This window comes from Ranitomeya imitator, chromosome 3 (assembly GCF_032444005.1).
Source record: "Ranitomeya imitator isolate aRanImi1 chromosome 3, aRanImi1.pri, whole genome shotgun sequence".
Classification (NCBI taxonomy): Eukaryota; Metazoa; Chordata; class Amphibia; order Anura; family Dendrobatidae; genus Ranitomeya; species Ranitomeya imitator.
In genome coordinates this window covers 328,606,421-328,628,216 of record NC_091284.1, presented here as the reverse complement: position 1 = coordinate 328,628,216, position 21,796 = coordinate 328,606,421, and the positions used below count along the sequence as shown (strand labels likewise).

General features: G+C 45.7%; 1 protein-coding gene across 2 annotated transcripts in view; it reads left to right on the top strand.

Moving 5' to 3' along the window:
* Positions 1–21,796, top strand: part of YTHDF2 (YTH N6-methyladenosine RNA binding protein F2) — a 44,836-nt gene that overhangs the window by 4,432 nt on the left and 18,608 nt on the right. For both annotated transcript variants that reach the window (XM_069756703.1, XM_069756702.1), the window contains exons 3-4: positions 4,463–4,542; positions 6,042–7,364. In XM_069756703.1, coding sequence (XP_069612804.1) covers positions 4,463–4,542; positions 6,042–7,364 — 1,403 coding nt within the window. The remainder of the gene's footprint in view (positions 1–4,462; positions 4,543–6,041; positions 7,365–21,796) is intronic.

Genomic DNA, 21,796 nt, shown 5'->3' with positions numbered 1-21,796 from the left:
TTACGTTTACGCTGGTAACGAGGGTAAACATCGGGTTACTAAGCGCGGCCCTGCGCTTAGTAACCCGATGTTTACCCTGGTTACCAGGGGACCGGCATCGTTGGTCGCTGGAGAGCTGTCTGTGTGACAGCTCTCCAGCGACGCTGCACCGATCGGGATCGTTGTCTGGATCGCTGCAGCGTCGCTTTAATGTGACGGTACCTTAAATGACCCTTGAGACATTTGCTTAGATAATTTTTTTACAAATAGGCTGAATGGGAATTTTGACTTCTTATAAGGCGTCCATCAGCCTAGTGTGACGGTACAATTTAAGCACATAGAAATCACACTGTGAATTCTCGGAGTGCTGTCCTTGGCTGCACATTGACCCATGGGGTTGAGTGGATGTATTCATGCATCAGTTAAAATCACAGATCCAAGAAGTAGATCCAAGTCAGTCAGAGCGTGTCCTGTTCTGATCCGTGTTTATGGATCATAGATGGCAATTAAAGTCTATGGGGATCTGTGAAACATTGATATAGGTGTAAATAGGAAGCCTTCCAATTTGCATTTGTGTCTCACAGGTCTGTTGCTTGGTGATAAATTTAAATGAAAGTATGTGACCTTCCAGGGATCTTTTTGTTGGCTTGGGAACACTCTTCATCATTGAAAAATCGGAAGCAACAAAGATAGATCAATTTACAATGACACCGGGGGAAAAAAATCAGTCCGTTTCACTCAGATGGTAACGCTCACACTGATGCAGCCTAATCAATGACTCTGTGTTGCAGAGTCTTGCATGCGGAGTAGAATGCATGATGTATCCGTGGCGTGGGCAAGAGGCTCAGCGCCCCGTTCTGCCCATCACTGGCTTGCATGTGCATTCTCTGCAGAATGTGCTCTCCCCAGGAAAGCCAGTCACCAGTAAGGGAGGCGGTGCATGCATAAGCCAATGGTCGGAACGGTGCACCGAGTTTGTTGGCCATGCCAAGGGTACGATGAGTACCCTAATGAGCATATTTGATTAAATCACAGAACAGAAGCAGCGATTGGAACATTGTAGGGGTGATATTTTTTTTTTTTTTTTTTTTTTTAAAGGGGAGATATTCCGTACCAGGTAGTCTACAAATAATAAAAGGCACATACTCATTGACAGATCCCCTGCTGCTTCTTCATACTGCTGACTTGAGGATTGGCTGCTTGCTATTGTTCACCAGCTGTAATCAATTATGAAAGGGTGGCAGGTGATCGGTAGGTGAATATGTGCTTTTTATTATTTTTAATGCACACTCATGTTACTTTTAAAAGTATTATTTAGCATTTTACCTCTCCATTAAGTGGAAAAGGCACTTCTAATGTGGCGTCCATTGGCCACATGTATCATACACCTCCCAAATAATTAGAATATAACATGTGCATGATACGTTCTGGACATGCACGAGACTTGGATAGCGGCTGACAAAGGTCACTTCAGTAGTACCTCTCACATTCAGCTATTCCTCAGATAACCTCTTTTAAAGGGAACCTGTCAGCAGGATTGTGCACAGTAACCTACAGACAGTGTCAGGTCGGTGCCGTTATACTGATTCCAATGATTCCTGGGTGATTAAAGGTACCTTCACACTAAGCGAGGTCGCTAGCAAGATCGCTGCTGAGTCACAAGTTTTGTGACGCAACAGCGACCTCAGTAGCGATCTCGCTATGTTTGACACGTAGCAGCGACCAGGCACCTGCTGTGAGATTGCTGGTCGTGTTGTAATGGCGTGGACCTTTTTTTGATCGTTAAGGTCCCGCTGGGTAGCACACATCGCTGTGTTTGACACCTTACCAACGACCTCGTTGACGACTCAGACACCGACACATAGGCGTGCATTTGCGTTGCCTTTTCCGCACCCCTCCGCTCCGATTGGTGGTCGCTACCGCGTTCTGATTGGCGGTCATGCCTTCAACAGAAGGCGACATAGTAGCGCTTCCATCCTTTGTTCCTGACCGCGTGGTGGTTTGCAGATCATTGTAGAGTTCTTCGGCCTGCGACTCCTCTTCGATTTATCTATTCTTCAACGGTTCTTCTGACACCTTTTGTGCACGGTAGGTATCGTTTGGGGTCTCAAATGCGTTCCCGCCGAAGGGCTATTGTGTCGCCTCATAAGGCAAGGCCGCCACCAATCAGAACGCAGTAACGACCACCAATCAGAACTGAATGGGCGCGGAAAAGGCAACGCAAATGCACACCTGTGTGACTATAACGTCACACAGGACGTCCCTCATCGAGGTCTGAATTGTCATAATAGCTGCCATTTGACAGGGTCTCAACGACCAACGACATTGTTCTACAGGTCGCCGCATCGCTGCTGCGTCGTTGGGAAGATCTCACTGTTTGACATCTCACCAGCGACCACATAGCGACGCAGCAACGATCCCTGACAGGTCGTATCGTTGTCGGGATCGCTTTAGCGTCGCTAAGTGTGACGGGGCCTTTAGTCTGTCTTTTGGTTGTTGTGTAATCTTTATTTGTAGTTCTCAGTTAATGATATCTTCATGTGGTGGTCTGATTAGGTACATACACATACATACATACAGATGGCTTCTGACAGGTCACTGATCCCACACTGACTTTCCCCCTAGCTTACATACTGTATGTGTTATGGTTTGAAAGAAAAAAAAATTACACTCATCATGCAGGCGCCTGTGCTGTAGCAGGATTGCATCTATAATATCCATATTTTTATTTTATTTTCTGATATAAATTGCTTGAGAAAAAAAATGTTTCTTCAAAATGGTGCCATTCGCGCCTGCGCAATAGCGTAAGTTGAAATGCGATAGATGCTACAGCGCAGGCACCACTGCTATTTTACTAGACGAAAAAAAAATTGTCTTCACCAAGATCCCGCCAGCCGCGTCTGCGCAGTAGCATCTATCAGCAATGCGATAAATGCTACTACACAGACATCGCCGGCGACACTTTTTTTCCTCTAGCAAAATGGCGGTGGTGCCTGTGCAGTAGCATCTATCATAGTCCGTATTCTGCTACAGCACAGGCGCAGCCAGTGCCATTTTTAAGAAGAATTTTTGTTTTCCTCAAGCAACTTATATCCTAAAATGAATAAATGGATATTATAGCACCGATCTTGCTACAGTCTAGGTGCCTGCATGATGAACAATAATTTTTTTTTTCGTTCAGATTTCCCCCAGAGTTGTCTGGGTTTTTCTTTCTTTTTTAATCCAAGTCTAGTATCAAGTTTTTCAATGTGAGTCTGAGTTCCTAAAAACATTTGGCCAGGACTCTGGTGACATCTTATATTCAGCCTTGTGCGATCCGATTTTTTTTTTTTATATGAGAAAATAAAGAGAATCTTTAGTGTGCACCAAAAAAAAGTGGTAAAAACTGACACCCCGATGAAAATTTGATCCAGAACACTGATGAAAATCTGCTTTTCGTGTGTGAGAAAAATCAGGGGCAACTGAATGAGGTTGGATTCGGTTGTTTGGTTTTTACATAGGACACTTACTGTTTGAGCAGTTATGGTCCATTTACAACTGCTGGATTCATGTGAACCAGCACTCCTAGGAACAGTCATTTCACGTTACTCGTGCAATTTGAAATAAACTGCCGATCATCTGACGAATGCGCAATATGCTCCTTTCTGAGCAGCACATTATTCTGTGTAAACAGGACCCGTTGTGCTGAAAGTAATGGCAGCATATGCGCATAGAACAATTTATTACTGATTGTTCAGTGCGCTCCAGAAGCATGCACAGCCTATGTAAACAGGCTATTAAGCAACTGGCGAACATGTCCGTCAGTGGTTATTTAAAGAGTAATTGTCATTTAAATTTTTAACGCAGATCAGTGGTACATGTGACAATCAGAATCTTTTGTAATGTCTTTGAAGAGATCTGCTTCTTTCTCCTCAGAATTGATCAATCATTCTTAATATCTTCAGTGCTCGGATAATATCTGTCGTCAGTGAGTACAGATTTTCCCATTACTGAGGTTGGAGATGACAGTTGGTTCTCATAAAATTCTATGGAGAACTGTAACTGTCATGTGAGGAGAACCTGCAGCAGAAATGTCGCACGTGGCAGTGGGCTTCAGTCTAATCAGAATGTTAACCTAAGAACCGCATGTTCAATTTTTGTAAATTTTTGCTTTGGCCGCAATAAATCAATGTGATCTTTTTCTACAGCTATGAATGTTTGTGCCTGCTTCCCACTATTCCTCCTCCATGAAAGATCAGCTCAGAAGGAGAAAGAAGCAGATTTCTCTGATAACATATATATTACAAAGTTGTTTATGTTCATGTGTCCTATTGACTAATGCAAAAAAAAACATAAAATGGCAGATACTTTTTAGATCTGCGCATCACAAAGTCTAAATGGACACTGTATAGAGAGAATGCTTGTTATCTGTGAAGGAACATTTGGTCTAGCAAACATTGTCCTTTAGTGTTCTGCAGTCACTAATCTTGTGTTTAATTTTTAGTACAAAATGGATCTGTTCACCAGAAAGATGGAGTGAATGATGATGAGTTTGAGCCCTATCTGCATACACAAGAGCGGCAGGTAAGGCAATCTGTGATCCGAAGTCACCATGGCAAAATATTTTGAAAGCAATCTTTTTTTTTTTTTTTTCTTCCATACTTAAATATAGATTTTTTTTTTCTTTCTATTCTGGCATGACAAAGCAATACATTATAGTGAAGTTTTCAGCAGGATTGTACTGAGCAACCTACAGTACAATCGGTCGACACAAATATTGGTGGAGGCAATTTTTTTTTTCTTCTTGGAAAATGGTGGTGGCGCCTGCGCCATTTCATCTATCGCATTGTGAATTATGCTACTGCGCAGGCATGGCCGGCTCCATTTTAAGGAATACCTTTTTTTTTTTTTTTCTCAAATTTATATCACTAAATAAAATGACTATATGGATATTATAGATCCGATCATGCTACAGCGCAGGCACCTGCATGATGAATATACTTTTTTTCCAAACAATAAGATATACAGTATGTAAAATAGGGGGCAGGTCACTGAGGAATCAGTGACCTGTCATAAGCCATGCTGGTGAATACCTAATCAGAGCACCACATGAAGACCCCCACAGGCCGCCCCGGGGCACGAGCATATCATTAACTTAAAACTGAAAATAAAGATTAAACCACTACCACAAGATGGCTTTCATAACTCAGGTATCATTGTAATCAGTAGAATGGCGCCGACCTGGCACTGTCTGTAGGTTACTGTGCACAATCCTGCTGACAAGGTCCCCTTAAAGAGGTTGTCCGGTTTAAAATGAAAAGTCTGTAGTCAATATACTTGTATTGGGCACTAGTGACCACTAGTCTGGTTCTGCCTGGGAGTAAGCATATTGCATACCTGACCTTTGTTTCCGGGAAAGAGAACAACGAATTCTCACAGGTCACGCGCTAGGGGGATTCACAAGTCTCCAGTCACACAGTGACTGCAGACTTCAATCATTTTAGACTGGATAACCCCTTTAATTTTAATATTTTGGTCTGTCATTGGAGTGGTTATCTTACAGAACCTCTCATGAGGCTTGGGTTACAAGATGTGGTCGGAGTCCAGCTGTGCTGTGGTCACATCCTGACATATGCCACTATCAAACTGTGGATTACAATGTAAATAACTTAGTAGCCTTTTGGTTCTACAAAAAACTTATGGACATTCACATACAGAAATCAATATACACTATTCTATTTGAGGACTGATCCGACTACCGGATGAGGCCACACTATGCTGCACCTGTGTCATATGTCATCAAATACTGGTGACCCATCTCTGTTATTGTTCCCATGCCTCCTTTTTTGAATTGCAAACTCTTACATTAAGAGAGCTCGTGACTTAAATGCCGAATGCTGCACTAGGACCTGTTTCACTTTAAAAATGTCAAGTGTCCCTTTGCTACCTCCAAAGAAGGTGATTTATACTTGTATTATAATTGTTTACTTCAACTAGTATCAACTTTCAGGATGGAAACGTGGTAAAATGGTAAAATCCTACTTCTAATATTGCCTAAATGTTTAATTTCTGCTTAATTCTAGAGTAATGGATACACTGCATTGTCAGATTCCTACCTTCCCAGTTACTACAGTCCATCCATTGGATTCTCTTATTCTTTAAGTGACGCTGCTTGGTCTACTGGCGGCGACCCACCACCAACTATGCCTTTTCTTGCCTCCTATGGTCAGTTAGGCAGCGGAGAACCACATTTTTTGCCAGATGCCATGTTTGGACCCCTAAGTAGTGCTCCTTTCCTGGGACAACCTGGATTCAACTTTTTCCCAAGTGGCATGGACTTTTCAGCCTGGGGTAATGGAGGAAACTCTCCAGGTGCATCTGCACCTGGCTCTGGGTATGGTGGTAGTTATGCGTATGCTCCCAGCAGTTTGGGAGGAGCTGTTTTAGATGGTCCAGCAAGTTTTGGAGGTGGCAAAGCAGTAGGCAGTCTAGAGCAAAGCATGGGGGCCTTGAAATTGGGAGAAGGAAATGGTATTAAAACCGGTGTGACCAATTTGCCTCCTGCAACTATTGCTCCACCAAAGCAGGCTTCTTGGGCAGACATTGCCAGCAAACCTGCCAAGCCAAACACAGGAAAGATCCTTCCTCCACCTATCAAGCAAAACATGGAAATTGGAACTTGGGAAAATAAAGTAACCACAGCTAACATTTGCCAGCTACCTTCACCTCCAGTCCTTCAACAGCCAACACCCATTATTTCCTCTTCACATGCTCCAGCTCGTTGGTCAGCTCCTCGAAGCCGTGGTTTAGAGCAAGCACATGTATCACAATCCTCCACGGACCCACATCCTGTCCTGGAGAAACTACGTTCTCTTAATAACTATAATCCAAAGGACTTTGACTGCAGTCCAAAATTTGGCAGAGTATTTATTGTGAAGAGCTACTCAGAAGATGACATACACCGTTCTATCAAGTATAATGTATGGTGTTCTACAGAACATGGTAACAAACGTCTGGACGCTGCTTATCGCTCGCTGAATGGTAAAGGCCCTGTCTATTTACTTTTCAGTGTTAATGGAAGTGGTCACTTTTGTGGTGTGGCGGAAATGCGTTCTGCTGTGGACTACAATACGTGTGCAGGTGTTTGGTCTCAGGACAAGTGGAAGGGCCGATTTGATGTTCGTTGGGTGTTTGTGAAGGATGTACCCAATGGGCAATTGCGACACATCCGACTAGAGAACAATGAGAATAAGCCGGTTACCAACTCCCGAGACACACAGGAGGTTCCCCTAGAAAAGGCACGTCAGGTGCTCCGAATCATAGCTAGCTACAAGCATACCACTTCCATATTTGATGACTTTTCACATTATGAGAAGAGACAAGAGGAGGAGGACAGTGCCAAGAAGGTAAAGTTTTTCTGACTTGTTGGCATGCTTTAGGCTATGAATTTTCAGGGGTGTGTGTTTGAAGCATTGGTTTGAGTACAGTAAGTTCATTTATGGGAAACTGCTATTTCTTAATTGATCTAACACATAATATTGAAGCATTATTGTTATGAAAAATGTCTTGACTGGCTTTATTTCGGGCTCTGGGGTTTTTGTTTTTAGCACATATGACACATTTATTTCTTGTCCTTGAAGAGATGAGTTGCAGTATTTTATATATTTTTTTTTTTAAAGTGTAGACAAATGCTTCATACATTGGCGACATTGATATATAGTGTGTTTTATTTGTCATTTAGATAGGACATTTTGCCCACTATACGTTAAAAAATTGTACTTGGCATTAGCCACTAGGAACCATGCTGTACTTTCTCAATCAGGCACAGAGACAATAAATATGGCGTGTATGTGTATTCCAGATTACTGCTCCATTTAAAGGGAAGGTATCGTCAAATAATGACTTGTACATGTTCGTATTGGTAGTGACCTGTTAATCTAGGGCAGCTTACAGGAAGAATCCTTCGGTGACCCTACTGTCTTCAGCACGATTCGCTCCCTCGCGACTTTTAAAGTATATCTCTATCTGAAACACAGCGTTTCAGAGTTAAACATACCTGGCTAAGTATGGTATTCCCATAATTGTACTTACATGAAATGAAACTGCCATTTACAGCTCGGCAGTGATTAGATCAGCTGCCGAGTTGTGAATGGCAGCATCTGAGAGGGAGAAGTGAAAGCGCATGCCCCCAGAATTGATTGTGAAGAAATGCCCAGTTTGACTGCAAAGCAGAGATTTCACATACTATGCTTCAGAAGTATCAAATGTGAATATCTCTGCAATGGAATTATGCAGCGCAAAAAAGTACAGAACGACATATTTACCCCTTAAGGCCACATTCACACGTTGTGTTCTGTCCTGCGGGTTCTCCCGCAGCTGATTTGATAAATCTGCAGGGCAAACCCGCTGTGGTTATCCCTGCAGATTTATCACGGTTTGTCCTGCGGGGTCCGCTGCGGGATTTTACCCCTACTATTGATGCTGCATAACCTGAGTCCGGACGGCCGCATGCAGCGCTGAGACTTCAGAGGTGAGTATATCATGATTTTTTATTTTAATTATTTTTTTTTTTTTTTACTCAGATATGGTTCCCGGGGCCTGGAGGAGAGTCTCCTCTCCTCCACCCCGGGTATAACCCGCACATTATCCGCTTACTTCCCGCATGGTGTGCACAGCCCCATGCGGGAAGTAAGCGGATCAATGCATTTCTATGGGTGCAGAATCGCAGCGATTCTGCACAAAGAAGTGACATGGTCCTTCTTTTTTTCCGCAGCAATTCAGCGCGTTTTTTTGGGGGGATTTTCCGCAATGTGGGCACAGCGGTTTTTGTTTTCCATAGGGTAACATTGTACTGTACCCTGCATGGAAAACAGCTGCGGACCCGCAGCGGCAAAATCGCGGAGGTTCCGCAGTAAAAACCGCATAGTGTGAACATACCCTAAGGGTTAGGTGATTTTTGTTTTCCGTTTTGCACTTTTTTGTTTTTTCCTCCCCTTTGTCCAAGGGCCATAACTTTTTAAACTTTCTGCTGACACAGCCATGTAAGGGCTTGTTTTTTGTGGGACGAGTTGAAATTTTGAGTAATGTCATTCATTTTACCATTCACTGTACTGGAAAATAGGGAATGATTTCCAAGCATAGTAAAATTACAGTTAGGGCCAGAAATATTTGGACAGTGACACAAGTTTTGTTATTTTAGCTGTTTACAAAAACATGTTCAGAAATACAATTATATATATAATATGGGCTGAAAGTGCACACTCCCAGCTGCAATATGATAGTTTCCACATCCAAATCGGAGAAAGGGTTTAGGAATCATAGCTCTGTAATGCATAGCGTCCTCTTTTTCAAGGGACCAAAAGTAATTAGACAATGGACTCTAAGGGCTGCAATTAACTCTGAAGGCGTCTCCCTCGTTAACCTGTAATCAATGAAGTAGTTAAAAGGTCAGGGGTGGATTCCAGGTGTGTGGTTTTGCATTTGGAAGCTGTTGCTGTGAGCAGACAACATGCGGTCAAAGGAACTCTCAATTGAGGTGAAGCAGAACATCCTGAGGCTGAAAAAAAAGAAAAAATCCATCAGAGAGATAGCAGACATGCTTGGAGTAGCAAAATCAACAGTTGGGTACATTCTGAGAAAAAAGGAATTGACTGGTGAGCTTGGGAACTCAAAAAGGCCTGGGCGTCCACGGATGACAACAGTGGTGGATGATCGCCGCATACTTAATTTGGTGAAGAAGAACCCGTTCACAACATCAACTGAAGTTCAGAACACTCTCAGTGAAGTAGGTGTATTTGTCTCTAAGTCAACAGTAAAGAGAAGACTCCATGACAGTAAATACAAAGGGTTCACATCTAGATGCAAACCATTCATCAATACCAAAAATAGACAGGCCAGAGTTAAATTTGCAGAAAAACACCTCAAGAAGCCAGCTCAGTTCTGGAAAAGTATTCTATGGACAGATGAGACAAAGATCAACCTGTACCAGAATGATGGGAAGAAAAAAGTTTGGAGAAGAAAGGGAACGGCACATGATCCAAGGCACACCACATCCTCTGTAAAACATGGTGGAGGCAACGTGATGGCATGGGCATGCATGGCTTTCAATGGCACTGGGTCACTTGTGTTTATTGATGACATAAGAGCAGACAAGAGTAGCAGGATGAATGCTGAAGTGTACCGGGATATACTTTCAGCCCAGATTCAGCCAAATGCTGCAAAGTTGATTGGACGGCGCTTCATAGTACAGATGGACAATGACCCCAAGCATACAGCCAAAGCTACCCAGGAGTTCATGAGTGCCAAAAAGTGGAACATTCTGCAATGGCCAAGTCAATCTCCAGATCTAAACCCAATTGAGCATGCATTTCACTTGCTCAAATCCAGACTTAAGACGGAAAGACCCACAAACAAGCAAGACCTGAAGGCTGCGGCTGTAAAGGCCTGGCAAAGCATTAAGAAGGAGGAAACCCAGCGTTTGGTGATGTCCATGGGTTCCAGACTTAAGGCAGTGATTGCCTCCAAAGGATTTGCAACAAAATATTGAAAATAAAAATATTTTGTTTGGGTTATGTTTATTTGTCCAATTACTTTTGACCTCCTAAAATGTGGAGTGTTTGTAAAGAAATGTGTACAATTCCTTCATTTTCTATCAGATATTTTTGTTCAACCCTTCAAATTAAACGTTACAATCTGCACTTGAATTCTGTTGTAGAGGTTTCATTTCAAATCCAATGTGGTGGCATGCAGAGCCCAACTCGCGAAAATTGTGTCACTGTCCAAATATTTCTGGCCCTAACTGTACAATAAAAGAATGCACCATTTAAATGGCGTTGTCTGTTCTGTGCATTGCTGTTAGAGCAGATACTGTCATCTACCGTGTTTGGATGGAGCTCAACTCCTGCGCCCACTCCACACATGAGAACAGCAACACTGACGTACAAGTACATCATTTTGCATTAGGGGGTTAATGGAGTATGTGGTGGTTTTAATATACTTGGAGGGAGTAGACATGCTGATATATGGGCAGCACGGTGGCTCAGTGGTTAGCATTGCAGCCTTGCAGCACTGGAGTTCTGGGTTCTAATCCCACCCAGGACAACATCTGCAAAGAGTTTGTATGTTCTCCCCGTGTTTGCGTGGGTTTCCTCTGGGTTCTCCGGTTTCCTCCCACATTCCAAAGACATACTGTTAGGGAGTCTAGATTGTGAGCCCCATTGGGGACAGTGATGATAATGTGTGCAAACTGTAAAGCGCTACGGAATATGTTAGCGCTATATAAAAATAAAGATTATTATTATTTATTATAAAGCAGTGTATAATGTCAGTGTAATATTCCCACCTATAGAATTCATGGGAGATTACGGGGTATGTAGGAGAAGGGAAGGGGCAGGAGGCCATGCATATGCTTGTAATTTGACATTTAAACGGAACCTGTCACCCCAAAAATCGAAGATGAGTTGCTGCCACTGTCATCAGGGGCTTATCTACAGCATTAGCCCCCTTCCCCCAACCCCCCCCCCCCCCCCCCCCCCCCCCCCACGGCAGGCAGACAAGAACAGGACGTCATCCTATGAAGATAGGAGGCACCGGATCGCGACGCCCATCGGACCGCAGCGGGACCGCCCCTGGGTGAGTATAATCTAACCTTTTTTTTCTCATCTTTCCGGATACATCAGGGGCATATCTACAGTATTACAGAATGCTGTAGATAAGCCCCCGATACCGGTGGCCGCAGCTCTTCTTGATTTTTGGGGTGACAGGTTCCCTTTAAGTTTACAATGTTTATAGCCACATTTACAGACGGTCTTACCTCTTCTAAGTGTTAACTGGGGTAAGGGTATTATTCCCATAGTACAGATTCCATTTTCTGGACTACTTTCTATCAGGCATTTATGGCATATATTTTTGATATGCCTGAACTGTCTCATATGTTAGTACCCCTGTATGTTTTATTGTGGCTGTTGGGAGTGATTTATCATGATTTATCATGATAATGTGGTCCTCTGCAGGCTCTGTATAAGTGCCACTTACCTGGCTGATGGATTGTAAACAGATATGGTGCTGCCTGGTAGTTATTTGGGGTTGCTGAATACTCAGCTTTACTACTCACCAGCACCAATTTTTAAAGTGGTTGTCTACTGTTGGACAGCTCTATCTTGTTGGCTTCACTGGCCATAATTAAATAGAAACCTTTCATACTAGCCTCCCAGACTGGACATCTGCTCGGACAGAGTAGTGAAGGTGGCATGCAGTCAGCATCTGCTAAGTGACTGCCGTGGTCACAACTCCCGATGTGACAGCTCTACACGGGAGATCGTCGTGTGACAATTTTTTATTAAATGGATTACGTTGGAACAGGGAGTATACTGCTGGTTTATTATTTATTTGTATTTTTTTGCAGGTGATCGAGGGCATTTGGGATTAGCTGTATGGTGAGTATGTACTGTATGTGTTTTTTTTTTTTTTTTTTGTAAATGATTCAACACAGCCGGATGCAGGGACTACTACTGTGCCATTATCGGCTAGCTGTCACTGTAGCAGACCTAGCCGGAAGAGACTAGTAGTCCCATCGGACGATGCCTGCCTACACACAGACCCGCACACACAGTCTCCGATCACACACTCTTCCTCCTCCCGATCTTGAGTGTTTCTCGCACTCAACTCTGCAGCAAAACGGCAGATCTTTAAATCTGCGGTTTTGCTGCGGATTTGACTGACTCAGTGGAAGTCAATGGATGCAGAAACGCTGCAGATCCACAAAAAGAATTGACATGCTGCGGGGAAAAAACACTGCAAATCTGCCCGTATTTTTCTGCAGCATGTGCGCAACAATTCTGAATTTCCCATTGACTTACGTTGGTAGAGCACTACACTGTGAATTTGATGCAATTCCGTGCGTCCAAAAACGCCGTGGATCCTCATCAAAATCTGCAACATGTGCACATAGCCTTAGGGTATGTTTCCACGTTCAGGAAACGCTGCGTGTTTGACGCTGCATAGAGACACAGCATCAAACACGCAGCGTCAAACATGCAGCATCCAGATGTTACAGCATAGTGGAGGGGATTTAATGAAATCCCATCTCCACTATGCGTGGTAACACGCATCCGGCGGCCCTGTGATTCCGGACATGCGGCGCATCTTTTTAGATCGCAGCATGTCCGTTTACCTTGCGGCGATGCTGCGCCGCCGCAAGGTATACCACAGGGCTCGATGTGTGGGGTGCGATGATACCGCATGTGCAATAAACACATCCGACATCATCGCGTCCCCAGAAGGGGGCGGAGCGATTTTGACGCTCCGTCCAAACCGCCGGCAATCCTGAACGTGGACACGTACCCTTACAGCACAAACTGCACTGAACTACTGTACCCTGTGAGATGGAAAATAAGCAGGTTGTAAAGTGCATGTAAATGATTGAACACACCATGAAGCACAGGGTCCTCTCTCCTCCTATACCAGTTGTGACTTGTATTGTTTAAGATTATTGTACTCGTTTTTATTATGTATACTCCTCCTCACATGTAAAGCGCCATGGAATAAATGGCGCGATAATAATAATAATAACCTACAGATACAAAAGGGTGGCACCTCTCCCACGCATCAGTTTGTTTCCTGTTCCTGATGGGACGGGATCCTACAGATGAATAGTCTCATGGATCCCAGGCCGGCCAGCTCAGGTAGCGGGAGGATCTCATACCTCTGCCGGTGCGGAGTTCCTGGAGACCCCATGGTGGTCCTGGCTGGGCTGCACGGCAGTGTAGTTTGCAGCAGGGAGTGGAGTCCGGAGGATGTCCGTCTCCATAGAAGCCAGTGCCAGGTAAGTATTCCCCCGGGTTCTTCTGCTCCAGCAGAGCACTGGTGCTGGAGGTGATGTGTGCAAGGCGGGGACATGATGGTGGGCGCTGTCCGGGGCGCCGCTGGCAGGCCGGGCGTCTCGCGCTGCTCTGGACGCATTGAGGAAGCGTCAATTGGCCGCGGTGACATAGGAGGCGGAGCCAGTGTGCGCTTCCAGGTCACCGGAGTTGCTGCTTATGCGCAGTAAAACCAAGATGGCGGCGCCCAGAGGAATAGGACACTGGACACTTGCACACGTCCCTCAGGCCGGTCGGTGCACCTGTAGGGGCGGAGAACAAACTGGAGGAAGGCGAGGCTGATCTGCTGACTGGAGGAGGAGATATAAGCAGGCTCCAGGGAAGGACCCATGCTTCTGACCTCATTTTCTGTGCACAATGGAGAGTGATTATGAGCAGCAGCCTCAGATGTTGGAAGATGTGCGGAAGCCTAAGGAGAAATAGCGGGACAGACGGAGTCACCAGTCCAATCGTAAGATCTCCAGACAAGGGTCTGGAGCATTGACTGTGAAAACCCCCCCTCATATTCCGGTACTTATTTGCTGCAGGCACTGGTAAGTGATCTACGTGAATGTTCACTCAGTGACGCGGTTCCCCCTTATATTTTTTATCTAGGGGAAGAAGTGCACGGGTAAGGCTAAACACAAAGAATGCGCCCTCTGTGGAGTCCCCTTAGCAGATTCGTGCCTGAAAAAATGATGTACCGCCTATATCCAGCAGTCGGTGAGGTCTCAGGAAGGGTAAGGGGTGGAGTGGCATTACGTCTAAATAGACTATGTTGCTTTTACTATCCTCTCCCAGGTAGCAGAAGAATCTCCTAATATTACTGCAAGCCTGAAAGATATAGTCAGGGCAGAAGTAAGGGAATCCCTGAAGTCCCTGTCTCAAGTAAAGACCTCAAGATACAAAGCCCCTTTGATCTCCGATTCAGTTCTCTCATTTTCTTCATCGGAGGAAGACTCTGCTCATTTTGCTTGCCCCTAGACCGAGTAGATAAAATTGTAAAAACGGTCAGGGGTATGATGGGCATAGCAGAACCCAAACCACAGCTATCTATGCAGGAGGTGATGTTTCGTGGGCTGGAACAGAGGAAGTGAAGGTCTTTCCCTTTAAATGAAAAGATCCAGGAGCTAATTTGCCGGGAATGGAAAAAAGCCAGAGAAGAGGGGCTCTTTGCCACCAGCTCTTAAGTGTAGATACCCTTTAGAGGATTTGGCAGTCAGTACCTGGGACAAAGCCCCTAAGTTAGATGCGGCGGTAGCCAAAGCATCAAAAAGGGCCTCACTACCTTTTGAAGACATGAGGACCCTTAAAGATCCCCTAGACAGGAAGGCAGAAACCTTCCTTAAGGGAACCTGGGAGATGGCTACCGGTTCCCTAATACCAGCGGTAGCAGCAACTTGTACGGCCAGATCCATGATGGTCTAGCTTGACCAATTAGAGTCCCAGTTAAAAGAAGGGGCTGCTAGAGATACAATTCTAGGTGGCCTGCCAGTGATTCAGGAAGCTGCAGCTTTCCTATCGGATGCCTCAATTGACTGTTAGAATGGCGGCCACAGCAGCAGGACTTTCCAACACGGCTCGCAGGGCCTTGTGGCTTAAATGCTGGCCGGGGGACATCCAAACAAGGTCAAAGCTCTGTGTTATCCTGTGCAAAGGGGAATATCTATTTGGTCCAACCCTGGATGAGTTGCTGGATAAGGCAGGGGATAAGAAAAAAGTTCCCAAATTTATTGTCTAAGTCCTACCGACGTCCCTTCAATAGAAGAAGGTTTGGTCAGGGAAGAAGACGAACATCATTACCCACTAGAGACCGTTTCAGATGGGAAGATAACCGAAGGAGAGGTACAGGCTTTATGTTCAGTCGCTCTTCAAGAGAGCGTAAGAAGCCCGACAAATGACTAGCAATTCCCGTGGGGGGTAGATTGTCGGCATTCCTTCCAGCATGGTTAGAGAGCACAAATAGTGACTGGGTGCGGAACATAATACCTAATGGACTCAAGCTTGAGAGCAATTTTATTCCACGGAATAGCTTTAAATTCACTCCCTTGCGCTCTTCCCCTCTTGAACAGATGGCATTAGAAACAAGTTTTAAATTTATGCCTTAAAAATGTCCTGGTGGAGGTTCAGGATTCTGAGAGAGGTAGAGGATTCCACTCTCCTCTGTTCCTCATTCAGAAACCTGATAGATCATTTATAACCATTATTAATCTCTGTTCCCTAAATGAGTTTCCAATCGAACCTTTAAAATGGAATCAATCAGTTCATCAATAACAAGATGTTGTTTGAAAATTGTTTCATGGCGGTCATGGATTTGAGAGAAGCGTACTATCATGTACCTATCCATACAGATTTCCAGCAATTCCTGAGGGTGGCGTGTCCATGGGGGGGTGGGGGGGGGGTTAGGGAGTCCGCCATTTTCAGTTTACGGCGCTTCCTTTGGTTTATTGGCCGCCCCTCCTGTATTCACAAAATTAATTGCCGAGGTCATGGCCCATCTGCGGGAGTTGAATATTCTTATTGTCCCTTTCTTAGATGTAGATGATTTCCTGATAGTGGGTAATTCAGTAGATCATTACAACGACGGCGAAAAGGCATGAACCCAATAGAGAACAAGGAAGGTGCAAATATGTAAAAAAGTATAAATTTATCTAACAAACATGTATCAATATATACAAACACTAGCAGAGAATATAAATATATACACAATTGCATGGCAATACCCTAAAAATAGGGGGAGAATAAAATAGGCTGTATATCAGAGAAAAACCGATAGGGCCCACTGCCCATCTAGGGTATATATCACCATGACTAGGAATAAGATATGTTAACAGATTTCCATTATGCCCACTCAGGACTATACATCATATTGTCTTTAAATGACACAGTCCACCAATATCAATCGGTTGTACAACAACTTTTGGGGTCCATTTCCTCCACCTTGAGGGGTGCAGTTTTTAGAATGGTGTCACACTTGGGTATTTTCTATCACATAGACCCCTCAAAATGACTTCAAATGAGATGTGGTCCCTAAAAAAAAAAGTGGTGTTGTAAAAATGGGAAATTGCTGGTCAACTTTTAACCCTTAGAACTCCCTAACAAAAACAAATTTTGGTTCCAAAATTGTGCTGATATAAAGTAGACATGTGGGAAATGTTACTTATTAAGTATTTTGTGTGACATATCTCTGTGATTTAATTGTATAAAAATTCAAATTTGGAAAATTGCTAAATTTTCGTCAAATTTCCGTTTTTTTCACAAATAAACGCAGGTAATATCAAAGAAATTTTACCACTATCATGAAGTACAATATGTCACGAGAAAACATTGTCAGAATCACTGGGATCCGTTGAAGCGTTCCAGAGTTCTAACCTCATAAAGGGACAGTGGTCAGAATTGTAAAAATTGGCCTGGTCATTAACGTGCAAACCACCCTTGGGGGTAAAGGGGTTAAATGGCTTGAAGTCTTTGCGGGACACTCTGGGGAGTTTCCTCATGGTGGGTGCTGAGGTTAGTCTGTCTGAAGCTTCTAGCTGCTTCCAAAGCAATCTGCCTCTCCAGCAATGCCATCTCCTGAGCTCTGTGAATGGCCTCCCTCTTATCATCTACGGTGGCCTCTTCTCCCAGCAATGCCACTCCTCCCCGTACCACATAACCCACTGACTTTTTTGGGTATTTACCGCCGGCTGCCGTCTTTCCTCCGTTTGCTGTGGGGATCCTTCCTCTGCGTAATCTTGCAGGCGAACTCCTTCCAAAACCTCAATTAGCTGCTCCTTGGAGAGTCCCTTGTAGCTGACTCCCAGTTCACGGGCCTTTGTAGGTTCACCGCAGTCCAGTTCTTGTACTCTGCGGTGCTGGTTCCCGATGTTGATGGGCCGTTGTCCTCCATTCCTTCTGCTCTGATCCCGCTGCTTGCCACCAGTTTGTGACGGGGTGTACGGCAGAGCAAAAAGGGACAACAGGCCGAGGGATGATTCAACAGATTTATTATCAAGAACGTTGGAACAACACATGCAGGTAGATCTACAGAATCCACAATTAGTCCAACGGAACAGATTCGGGGGCACCTCCCGATAATCCTTGTGCCAGCTAACAAAGCAATAGTCCACACGAGTCCAAGGGATCCCAAAACAATCCCACGAACGACGAGATATGTCCTCCGCTCAAGTCTCGCCCCGTTCGCTTCCGCAGTCAGAGATGGACGTGGGGTCTTGCCTCGGCTAAGAATCCCCACTCCTTTGCCTTCAAAGGTCACCTCACATCTGATCTCAAAATAAGAATGGATGGTCTGAGCCCCTGGGATAAGCCCATGAAGGGGGTAGGGGGTCACACCTTCTATTCAATGGTTGGGTCCACCAGAAGATTCTAGACTGGTCGGCTCCGCTTAGGGTACCGTCACACAGTGGCACTTTGGTCGCCAGGACGGCACGATCCGTGACTTTCCAGCAATATAATTACGATCTCGCTGTGTCTGACACGCTACTGCGATCAGGGACCCCGCTGAGAATCGTACGTCGTAGCAGATCGTTTGAAACTTTATTTCTTCGCTGGATCTCCCGCTGACATCGCTGAATCGGCGTGTGTGACGCCGATTCAGCGATGTCTTCACTGGTAACCAGGGTAAATATCAGGTTACTAAGCGCAGGGCCGCGCTTAGTAACCCGATGTTTACCCTGGTTACCAGTGTAAATGTAAAAAAACAAACACTACATACTTACATTCCCGGTGTCTGGTCATGTCCCTCGCCTTCAGCTTCCCGCACTGACTGGTGAACGCCGGCCAGCCGTAAAGTACAGTGGTGACGTCACCGCTCTGCTTTCCGGCTGTCCGGCGCTCACTGTCAGTGCAGAGAAGCAGAGCGCCGAAGAGGACAGACACCGGAATGTAAGTATGTAGTGTTTTTTTTTTTTTTTTTTACGTTTACGCTGGTAACCAGGGTAAACATCGGGTTACTAAGCGTGGCCCTGCGCTTAGTAACCCGATGTTTACCCTGGTTACCAGGGGACTTCGGGATCGTTGGTTGCTGGAGAGCTGTCTGTGTGACAGCTCTCCAGCGACCAAACAGCGACGCTGCAGCGTCGTTTTAGTGTGACTGTACCCTTAAGGTACCTTCACACTGAACGATATCGCTAGCGATCCGTGACGTTGCAGCGTCCTGGCTAGCGATATCGTTCAGTTTGACACGCAGCAGCGATCAGGATCCTGCTGTGATGTCGTTGGTCGCTGCAGAAAGTCCAGAACTTTATTTCGTCGCTGGACTTCCTGCAGACATCGCTGAATCGGCGTGTGTGACGCCGATTCAGCGATGTCTTCACTGGTAACCAGGGTAAACATCGGGTTACTAAGCGCAGGGCCACGCTTAGTAACCCGATGTTTACCCTGGTTACCAGCGTAAACGTAAAAAAAACAAACACTACATACTTACCTTCTGCTGTCTGTCCCCAGCGCTGTGCTTCTCTGCACTGGCTGTGAGCGCCGGCCAGCCGGAAAGCACAGCTGTGACGTCACCGCTCTGCTTTCCGGCCGCTGTGCTCACAGTCAGTGCAGGAAAGCAGAGCGCCAGGGACAGACAGCAGAAGGTAAGTATGTAGTGTTTTTTTTTTTTTTACGTTTACGCTAGTAACCAGGGTAAACATCGGGTTACTAAGCGCGGCCCTGCGCTTAGTAACCCGATGTTTACCCTGGTTACCAGGGGACCTCGGCATCGTTGGTCGCTGGAGAGCTGCCGGTGTGACAGCTCTCCAGCGACCAAACAGCGACGCTGCAGCGATCAACATCGTTGTCTGTATCGCTGCAGCGTCGCTGAGTGTGAAGGTACCTTTAGTCTATCCAGTATGTGCATTTGACTAGCCACCTGCTGTGAGGAAGAATGGCTATTCCTTCACTAGTGGTGTTGACAAAGCTTAATTACATTATAGCTCAGGGCTGCAAGTATTGGGGGAAGGCGACAGGTTAAAGGGGTTGTCCACTACTTTCATGTAACCCCCCCAATGTATCCCCCCTGGGCCCCTAATGAATTGTGTAAATACCTTCTGTTGCCGTTTTCGCCTGTGAGCGGCGCTATGGCAGCGGCTGAGTCCGGGTCACGTGACCCCCAGGCTGCAGCCACCGCTAATTTCCGCTAACGTCACGTCAATTTCCAGACTCTGGAAATTGACGTGACGTCGGCAACAGGCGTGACCAGCCCCCACAGTCAGCAGTCACTCAAGAGTGACTGGGCTGTGGGCGTGCTGCCTGCGGGGCTGTGTGTGCTGGGGGCGGGCGGGGCTGTGTGTGCTGGGGGCGGTCGGGGCTGTGCTAGGATCTGCTGCCGTAGGCGGCGGCCGGTGCAGCGGTGGCCGGTGTGTCATCGCCGGTGGCGGCGGCGGCCGGTGCTGTGGCGGCGGCCGGTGTAACGGAGGGGGTCTGTGCCGATGGTGCTGGAGTGTGCGGCGGCGTCTGTGTGCAGACATCGTCCGATGGGACTACAAGTCCCATCGGGCTCTGCCTGCTACAGTGACAGCGAGTAACACATTAGCCAATGATGGGACAGTAGTAGTCCCATCATCCGGCTAATGTGTTGAATGTAAAAAATAAAAAAAAAACAGTACATACATACAACACACACCATGTGACGTAACATGTGACAACATTCAACACATGCGACATGCACCATGCGACGACATGCACCATGTGACGCCAAGGCGCCGACATGTGACATGCGCCATGCGATTACATGCTACATGCACCATGCGACAACATGCACCATGCGACGACATGCGCCATGCAACAACATGCGCCATGCAACGACATGTGCCATGCGCTGACATGCACCATGCGGCGACATGCACCATGCGACGACATGCTACATGCACCATGCGATGACATGAACCATGCGCCGACATGAACCATGCGCCGACATGCACCATGCGATTACATGCACCATGCAATGACATGCTACATGCACCATGCAATGACATGCACCATGCGACGACATGCTACATGCACCATGCAATGACATGCACCATGCGACGACATGCTGCAGGCACCATGCAATGACATGCACCATGCGACGACATGCACCATGCGCCGACATGCACCATGCGACGACATGCACCATGTGACGACATGCTACATGCACCATGCGACGACATGCGCCACCATGTGACATGCCCCATGCGCCGACATGCAACATGCGACACCATGCGACGACATGCACCATGCGACGACATGCACCATGCACAGTACATACATACAACATACATAGACATACAGTACATATAACAGAGTACATACTCACCATCACTTGTCACTTTGTTCCCCGAAGCCATTGCCACCTGTAAAAAATATTAAAATAATAAACAATATACTCCCTGATCCGCAGAAATCCAATTAAAACGAGTGTTGTTATGATCTGGTGGCCTAGGAGCAGCATGAGACGGACTCTGGAGAAGGTGGTCCCTGTACTGACCGCAAACCCTGAACTTAGCAGCGCATCTCGAAGTAGCCGTGGGGGGTACCTAACACTCCCTAGACCACTCGGCACAGCCTAAGATTTAACTACCCCTAAAGACAAAAACAGGAAACCTATCTTGCCTCAGAGAAAATCCCCAAAGGATAGATAGCCCCCCACAAATATTGACTGTGAGGAGAGGGAAATAACATACGCAGATATGAAATCAGATTTTAGCATAGGAGGCCATACTAGCTAAAAAGAAAGGAAAGAACAGAGTACTATGCAGTCAATATAAAAACACTAGAAAATATCCACCGCAGAAAATACGGATCACCACATCTGACTAAAGACATGGGGGTTATATCTGCATCTCCAGAGAAATAGCTAGGCTGCAAAAAATCCTTCACAGACTAAGCTGGACAAGACAAAAACATGAAAAAGCACAGAACTATAAGGTCCACTGCAGGTGGACAGCAAAAACAAAGCCAGGACTTATCTTTGTAGAAAAGCACAGCAAACTGGAGAGACCAGCAGGGAAGTGAATCCT